Source organism: Notothenia rossii, assembly GCF_949606895.1.
Source record: "Notothenia rossii genome assembly, chromosome: 3".
NCBI classification, from domain to species: Eukaryota; Metazoa; Chordata; class Actinopteri; order Perciformes; family Nototheniidae; genus Notothenia; species Notothenia rossii.
The window spans coordinates 8,996,753-9,004,911 of NC_136901.1; the positions used below are offsets into that span (position 1 = coordinate 8,996,753).

Here is an 8,159-nt window from a genome sequence, read left to right on the forward strand (position 1 = left end):
AAAGTATCTGACATCTAAAAACAAAGATGGAGGACCTTGGCATATTTGGCCATGGGGCTGGATTCAACAGTGTACACCTTGGTGGCCCCTGCCTGCAGAGCAAAGAAAGACAGCATAGCAGAACCACAGCTCACATCCAGAACCACCTACACACAGCAAGAGAGGGAGGACTGGTGAGCTTTTAATGACAGTATTCAAACATGTACATACACATATATATATATATACACTCTTTTTGTTATAATGTACTGTAAATAACCTTAAGTTAGAGTACATTTCAATACAATAATACTATTTGTACTTGATTACAACACAATGTTTCTGTACACATCTGATATTAACAGAGTGGAAACCAATGGGCTGTGGCGTTAGCATTAAAATGGATGGACATGTATGTATTGGGAATCCCGTGAACACATGTGTTGTCACCTTGCCTCTGAAGTCACTCTCGTTGAGTAAAATGGCTTTTTGGTAGGTGGTCGTCCTCGGGTAGTCCTGAAGTAGGACCTGCTGTTGGGACAGACAGCTGTGGAACTAAACACACACACAACAGTGAAAACGTTTAATTAGTTTGTATCTTTTTACCACAAAGTCCAAATAATTGATGGCTTACCTGGTAGTCCTGTGTTGGGGCATCCTCAGTCCTTGTTTCCAGCATCATGAGATGTCTAGGTGTTTGGCCTTCATCCTGGTTGCCTCTCTTCTCTACTTCTGCGCAACCTTTCCTAGTCCCTTCATCATCTCCTGTCCTCAGTAACTGCTGGAAGTTCTTCATGTCTGATAGTCGGAGAGGACAGGAAGTTGTACATGTTTGAACACCTTAACCAAATCCCAGGATGATAGGCAGTATGGATTATAGCATGTGTTGTACAAACCAGTTGGAGTTTTGAACTGCAGCAGAAGACTCAGCTTGCCTAAGGTGACCAGGAAGGACTGTCCTCCCACCTGGCAGCAGTCCATCTCCTCGGAGACAGTGAACTGGAAGACAGATGTTCTGTCGGCTGGAAAAGACACTTTGAAACCCTCAGATTAATAACACCAAACATAACAAACAAAGATCAACTTGAGGTCATTATGTTGTTGTTCTAACACTCCATTTCCGGTTGGGTTCTGGTGTGTGTGTGTGTGTGTGTGCGTGTGTGTGTGTGTGTGTGTGTGTGTGTGTGCGTGCGTGCGTGTGCGTGCGTGTGCGTGTGTGTGTGTGCTCACCGTCCTGCACAGTGAGGTGCTGCTCCTCCCGTCCCGTGGTGAGGAGCAGCGTGAGCTCCTGCTCCGCTCTCTGTCTGCTCACACTGACCTGCTGCTCTCTGCTCACCTCCTCCTGCAGCTACTCCTCATTCAGAGCACAACACACTGCGTTAAACCAAACTACACACCAGATGTAGGGAGATGTCATTCAAGCAGTTTGAATCCACAGCGTATTTCATTCAAATGCATCAGTTCTCCTAGTTGAGAAAAATACATACAGTAAGTGGTAACTTCCACTGTTACCTCCTCATGTGTCTCCATGTGCTCCTCCTCTGCCCTCAGCTCCTCCTGCAGGGAGAAGACTCGGACAGGGAAGGACTCCTCACTCTTCTCCTCCATTCTTCAGTGTGGAGGGAAGCTGCTCTTCAGGAAGAAAGAAGAGAAGAGAGCAGAGGGGTGGAGATGGAGGAAAAGGGGAGGAGAGATGGGGGAAGGATCGGGGAAAAAAGGGTTTTCCTGCTTTTTGGAATTATTTTGGGGATCACTTCATGGATGTGTAAATAGATGACTATTAATAAAAAACAATCGGACGCCCCTTTAAATAAAACACAAGTACACCCACTGTGTAACCAAAAATGTAGACACTATTTAATGAATGGTGTGTTAAAAGGAATTTGTTTCTGGGATAAAGAACATGATTGTGATGGAAATGAGGTCTTTCAACAGAAACATCGCCTCAGTTTAGTTTGGGATCAGAGCTTTGAAGAAGAAGAATGCATGACAACTCATGTTTTTAACTAATTCAAATGCAAATTTGTGTCACACATCATGAGGTCAGCTCATATACAGTGACAGAGCTCCCTCTGCTGGATGTGTAGCCTCACTGCAGGGACACAGACGAGCATCACTTTATTAATATACTCACAAAGCATGTGTAAATGTCTCTATAATTGTGAGAAATAATGATAATTATGTTACTACGTCGATTAAGTCATTAAATAAAATAAACGTTGCATAATTTATATGTTTTGTTAGACTAATAGTGTGTTTAACTCGTTTTAAAATATGTTTTGTGATTAACATTCTCAAGCTAAAGGTTGTACCAAAGTAAATCCTGCCAACTTCTACGGATACAAATCACATATTTAGTTATTCTTATTATTTATCAGAGTTCTGAAATATATTATTATTATTAATATACATCAAGGCCAATTCCTCAAATGTGAAAACCTACTTGGTAACCTGTTTCTGATTCTAAATACTTAAGTATACTTTATTAGACTATTCATGACACTTTTTAATAACTTGAATTTCAAAAATGTTCACTCCCATGTAGACTTTCAAATCAAATCAAGTTTTATTTATATAGCACATTTATAAACGATTTTTGGTCGAGCCAAAGTGCTGTAAATATAATAAAAATAGCCTACATTAGAGACACTTTATTGGATTTATGAGTTTTAAAAGAGCCTGACACGTACATGGATGTAAGGACCCCTCCGGTATTGTAGCCTGAATCATCCCAACTATCTGAGGTATACCAATCCATGAAGCGGGATACTTTAACACATTCTATTAATACACATGTACTGGAAAATGTCCTTGGTAAATATACTGTAGGTTCATCTGAGGTTGAATATTTACCACCTTGCGTTTCAGGAAGGGCTTTCATTCCACTCTGAGAGGGCGAGTCTGAACAGGAGGTAAACTTACTAATACTACGCTGTAAAAATACTCTGGTAAGTGAAAGTCCTGTATTGGAGATGTAACTCAAGTAATAGTAAGCAAAATGTAGTTAAAGTATTACTCGTAAAAGTACTAAGAAAAATGAATAAAACAATCAAAACTCTTCAAAAATAAATTAGAAAATGACTCAAATGTTTATAAAAGCCAATAAATTATATTTGAATGGGCTAATTCATTAATTGTCAACACTTTTCCTGTATAAAGTGTTGGCTAGATTAATTTAAAGAACACACCGTATCTTTTATTCTTTTGTTTCTTATCTTAATTTGTGAAATAACGAGTAAATAAAGCTGTAAGATAAGTAAAAAGTATATTTCTTCAATTTAAAGGGGCCCTATTAAGCATGGCCAATACTGCATGAACTCAATATCAGAAAAGATACTGTAAGGTAATACACGCAGCACGCCCTCTTTCCTTATAACGTAAAGTATTTTTGTTTTACTTGGGCAGAAATGGATTTAAGCACACGCATAAATACAGGTGACAGACTTCAAAGCTTATTATAGTGCGTGTATTATTATTATAGTGACAGTGGCTCACCCTATAGACTGTACTCACATAGATTTGCTGCTGAAGTTCACATGGCTTAAATGACTGCCTAATACAGCACTCTACCACAGCGTCTTTCTATATTGAATTTCACCTGTTCTTCATTCCTGACAGAGAGGGCTGAGGAGCACACACACACAGGAAGCATTAAGCAGACATCATGCTATCAACACACACTGATTCTTCACTAAGTCAGCAACAAATATAAAAGCAAAATGCATCCATGATTGCTAATGCTTATAAAAGTCTAATCTATGTCAGAGAATAAGAAATAAAATCAACAACAAATTGTGTCTGAATGTACAAAACCAATTTGACCATGATACAGTATATCACTGCTCCTCTGGACAACATCACACATGGTTTGCACACAGGTTCCTTTACAGAAGTCCAGAAATCTGATCCCAAATCAGCCCTGTTGTATCTTGTATTCAGTCCACAGTCACAGTCAACCCCGGATCATGTGGTGAGTCAAGTCAACAAGGCATCTTTTCTTGGGCACACATCTCAAAAGCCCCCTTAAGTACAAAGGTCCGCTGAGCAGCAAAGGTTCGACTTGATCCATCCTGCTCATCCTTTCAGATCCTCTGCGCTGCTTTCAGGATACACAGAACCACGGCGGTCAGCAGCAACACTGCAGCGATCAGTCCATATCGAACCCACGGGACATTGTCTGGGGCGGCTTGAAGGAGGGAAGGGAGTGATGGATGGAGGGGGCACATTAAAAAATGCACACACAGTATACTCTTTATATTGAAATGTCGAGAAAGTGAAAACCTACCTGTGTCGACTGGAACTTGGGCCAAAAAGAATAAATAAAAAAAGGTTAAAATTAGTATTTGTATCTACATCTGTAAACAGTCCCATTAACATGAATCTTGCCATCAGAACGTTTCGTGTGATTCTCATGCTAACCTTCGTTTGGACCTGATGTTTGCGTCTCCTCAATGGCTTCCATTGGCTGCAACACTGTCGTGACTTTAAAGACATCAGACACACATAAAAAGACGGAATAAGAATGATGATACATTTCCCTAAGGTTAACGTTTAGCATCTTTCAGCTAATTGTTTCGGTTTTATCGATAATTGCGCTGATTATTAAGGTCTAAGTATGTTTCTAAAATATACATAACTAACTGAGAAGGGTTTACCTTCAATTGGCTGTGTAGAACCTTCCAGAAGAACATGCATAGGATCGGTGACAGTCACTTCTTCTGTCGTAGACACTATCGGCCAGTGTGTTGTACTGACCCAGTCCTCTGTTGTTCCTTTGGTCTCATCAGTGGTAACAGCCCATGGCGTATCTGAAAGATTGGCTGTAAGATGGTACATCATTTTCTCATAATGACATACAGTATATTGTGTAGCTGCAGTGAAAAGAAAAAGAAAGAATGTTACCAATATCTGTCGTGGTCGTTTCCACTACCGTCAGTGTGATACTCTCTGGTATCCCTGGCCTTGCATCCTCAGAATCGCTGAAAATACCAGAAAAAAGAAAGTTATTTCCATCCTAAAAGACATTTTTAACTTGGAAATGATAGATTTGTTGATTTACGGATCATTTCCTATGCAAAAAACGTAAAAACCAACTGATCAAACACACATTTTGAAGTCCCTGACATCTCCTTAACCTATTCAATATTGTGGTAAATAGATGTAACAGATTTAATTTAGCAGATAAAGCACTCCATAGATCTTACCTGGTTTTATACAAACACTGGTATTCTCCACTGTCTGTCATCCTTGTTGGGATTATATCAAGTTCAAAGGATTCACGAGAGTTGGAAAAAATCCTTCTCCTATAGTCACCCATAGACGTCACAGACTGTAAGTGAAAAGAGATGATGCGTTATTTTTGCAATAATCTCAAATCCAATGGAATAAAGCCATAAGGAAGGACAAATAAGTAATCACTTTACTATTATAATGACAGTAATTTGTCTCAGGTCACAGGTAAAACACACCTGGACATCTATGAAAATGTTCATCTCTAGGGCATGCATTAGTCCATCGGCAGTGTACGGTACCCCAGGCAGCGACGCTATAGTCAAGCCGTTCCAGGTCCACCAGACTAGCATGTTGTTGGGGGACTGCTCTCTGGGCATCGGAATATAGCATGGCAGAGCCGACGACTTGTCCACCGGCACCGACATGGAGCGCTCAACATGTTGCACTGTGGGAAAAGCAGAGAAACAAAAGGATGTGAAGGAGATGGAGTCTACACATCCATGACGGTAACCTCTTTCTCCCTCGGACTCACCATTGACTGTGAGCCACACTGTTGAAATGGCTTTCCTCCCTTGCCATATGCACTCGTACATATTTGTGTCACTGAGCAAGGCGTGAGAAAGTACGAGCGACCAGTGTCCTGCCCTGCGGAGCTCCTCTGAGGGCAGGCGGAATCGGCCCTGAAAGGAAGTGTGAAACGACACAGGGTTAATAGCTCCACAAAGTTATGGTTGATTTCAGATTCTACTTACTTTAAATCTGTCTGCTTGTATTAGCTCCTCTCCCTGCAGAATTGCCACGTCCTCCCCCATCGCCTCCCACCACAGACCCCCCTCCTCCTCCTCCTCCAGGTAGGCTGAGGCGTTACAGGGCAAGGTGACCCAATCCCCGTACTCCACCTGAAGGTGATGCATCTGAGCTATGCGCAGGGCTGGATGGAAGGAAGATTGATAACAGTAGCAGAGCGTTACAAGGAAGAAGGGAGAAGAGGGGAAGGAAGGGAATAGTGATGAAAAGTTAGATAAGAAAAGAAGACGGCATGAGTGACAGGAACACAAAGGGATGGGGATGGAAAGAAAGACTGTACGATGAAAAGGAGAGTGATTTTATTTTTGAAATCTTTGCAACTGAGCTTCTTTTCCTCTCTCTAATCGTTCAGGCTTTAAAATGCCATGTCCAAATGTACCTTACGGGTATATTTAAAAATGATGTCATTAGAGATGTGTTTCATTGACGTGGTAAAGACTTACAGTCGCAGAGCCGCCCACACTGAAGAAACAGCATCATCACCATCATACACACAGGCACCATCTTGGACAGTGCTGAAACACAAAGGCATCATTAAACTCCGAAAGGCAAAGGCAAGATGAACTTGGAAACCAAACACCTTATTTTCCTTTTCAAGCACCTCATAAAGAAGTGTGGTGATTTGTTATGTCAGTTACGCGCTTCAAAACACCTTTCAAATGAAGTTCAATAATGTACATTTCTTTGTTGATAGAAGTGAAAAGTCATTTATAAAGCACCTTTCTAATTATATTACCATTTAAAGGGGTGTTTGCAATACATGCCAACATTTACCGATTCACACACTGATGACACGGCTGCCATACAAGGTGACACACGCCTCATCATATAATCTGACGCTCACACACACTCGCATACGACATGCAGACCAGAGGAGGCAGAGATCGATCCCAAGAACTTCTGATTAGTAGACGACTCTCGCTACCTCCTGAGCATGCAACAGCAAAGGTCCTTTTCCTAAAGATACATATATTTCCTACTCATGCAATAACCTCTGGTCCATTTTTCTAAAAGTTAAACAACATTTGAACTGCTACAAAACTAAAGATTTCAGATTAGCTAACATTTGAGACAGATTTTTGTATCATATTGTTGTGCCATAAAAGGAGGAATTGGAACACCAACATAGAGCTAAAACTAAAATGTGCTCTTACCGGAAAATGTTGACGAGATGAAAGAAGATGAGAGATGTGTGTGTGCCCCTCCGACACCCCTGTGTGTGTACGTGTGTTCTCATGTCACAGCTCGGTGTATGTCTGTGTGTTCTCCTGTTACATGACATTCTTTAAATCTCAACGGCAGCACATGCGTCCTTCCAGTGCTGCGAGAAATCTTAAATCTCTATGGCAGATTTACTGTAGATTTAAACATGTTAAGGTTAACGAACAAATAAGATAACATACAAAGTGACAGAAGCAAATAAAATCAATGCACAAAACCAGAAATAACAGATAAATGAACCCTCATTAGGACCGGTAGGTTGGGTATACTACCACAGAAATATGTACAGGGTGACAGAGGTTATGTGTCATATGCACCTGATCAGTGTTTCTGGAATATGACACACACGAGGCCTATGCTTCCACCATATGATGTGAATCCACACTGATGATGCCTTCAGGCTCCAAGGGAAACACTTCATACAGAACCATTAAAGATATGTGTTCCTGTTATTGCAGCCTGTCTGAAAGATGAGCTAATACAAAATATAAATGTTATAATAATTAAACAAATGGACTTGAAAACTCTAGATATATGACTCTGAAATGGACACGATGTAACCTTTTCACATTCCTCTGTACTTTTGCATATTTTAACACAATGCAACCAATATTATAAAATGCAAAGCTCTTCCACTTTAAATTCTGATATACAGCACATTTTATTTTTCTAGATTATTTCTCCTATTCTTCTGTACTTCCTTTTTTTTTTTTTTTATGTATTTAAAAAAATGTCATTGTTCAGAATATAAACTTTTAGTTTTACATACAGTGTTAGCAAATCACTATAAAAAAAACAAGACAAAAAAGAAAAGAAACAACTAAAATACAAAATGAAATTAAAAGAAAACTAAGTTAAATTATATCTAATAACAAAGCAATGGCTCATGCAGTTCATTTTGGAATCTATATTAGTTACAC

At 40.0% G+C, this 8,159-nt stretch overlaps 2 protein-coding genes across 4 annotated transcripts in view; both read right to left on the bottom strand.

Moving 5' to 3' along the window:
* The window catches only part of carm1l (coactivator-associated arginine methyltransferase 1, like), a 6,421-nt gene extending 4,020 nt beyond the window's left edge, over nucleotides 1–2,401 (bottom strand). For both annotated transcript variants that reach the window (XM_079672024.1, XM_079672023.1), the window contains exons 1-6: nucleotides 1,492–2,401; nucleotides 1,210–1,327; nucleotides 876–1,001; nucleotides 614–777; nucleotides 430–534; nucleotides 36–146 (exon numbers count right to left, since the gene is read on the bottom strand). In XM_079672024.1, the coding sequence (XP_079528150.1) occupies nucleotides 36–146; nucleotides 430–534; nucleotides 614–777; nucleotides 876–1,001; nucleotides 1,210–1,327; nucleotides 1,492–1,587 (720 nt within the window). In that variant the 5' untranslated portion in view covers nucleotides 1,588–2,401. The remainder of the gene's footprint in view (nucleotides 1–35; nucleotides 147–429; nucleotides 535–613; nucleotides 778–875; nucleotides 1,002–1,209; nucleotides 1,328–1,491) is intronic.
* A 732-nt stretch (nucleotides 2,402–3,133) lies between these two features.
* LOC307033514 (uncharacterized protein) lies at nucleotides 3,134–7,247 on the bottom strand. Of its 2 annotated transcripts, none has more exons than XM_079672026.1 (11): nucleotides 7,173–7,247; nucleotides 6,462–6,533; nucleotides 5,964–6,142; nucleotides 5,744–5,891; nucleotides 5,448–5,656; nucleotides 5,184–5,308; nucleotides 4,882–4,958; nucleotides 4,635–4,799; nucleotides 4,399–4,461; nucleotides 4,265–4,279; nucleotides 3,134–4,165 (listed from the first exon to the last, which is right to left on the bottom strand). In XM_079672026.1, exons 2-11 carry the CDS (start codon nucleotides 6,520–6,522, stop codon nucleotides 4,062–4,064), a joined length of 1,146 nt encoding a protein of 381 aa, XP_079528152.1. In that variant the 5' UTR covers nucleotides 6,523–6,533; nucleotides 7,173–7,247; the 3' UTR covers nucleotides 3,134–4,061. The 2 variants fall into 2 exon arrangements, with proteins under 2 accessions (XP_079528152.1, XP_079528153.1); XM_079672027.1 differs by having other exon boundaries at nucleotides 5,511–5,656; nucleotides 7,173–7,246.
* Nucleotides 7,248–8,159: the final 912 nt, after the last annotated feature.

Coding starts and splice junctions, on each gene's coding strand:
- LOC307033514 (XM_079672026.1), bottom strand. CDS start 6,522: ATGGTGCCTGTGTGTATGATGGTGATGATGCTGTTTCTTCAGTGTGGG. Junction 5,657..5,743: donor AGTGTGGCTCACAGTCAATG/GTGAGTCCGAGG, acceptor CTTTTCCCACAG/TGCAACATGTTGAGCGCTCC. Junction 4,462..4,634: donor TTCTACACAGCCAATTGAAG/GTAAACCCTTCT, acceptor ATGTCTTTAAAG/TCACGACAGTGTTGCAGCCA.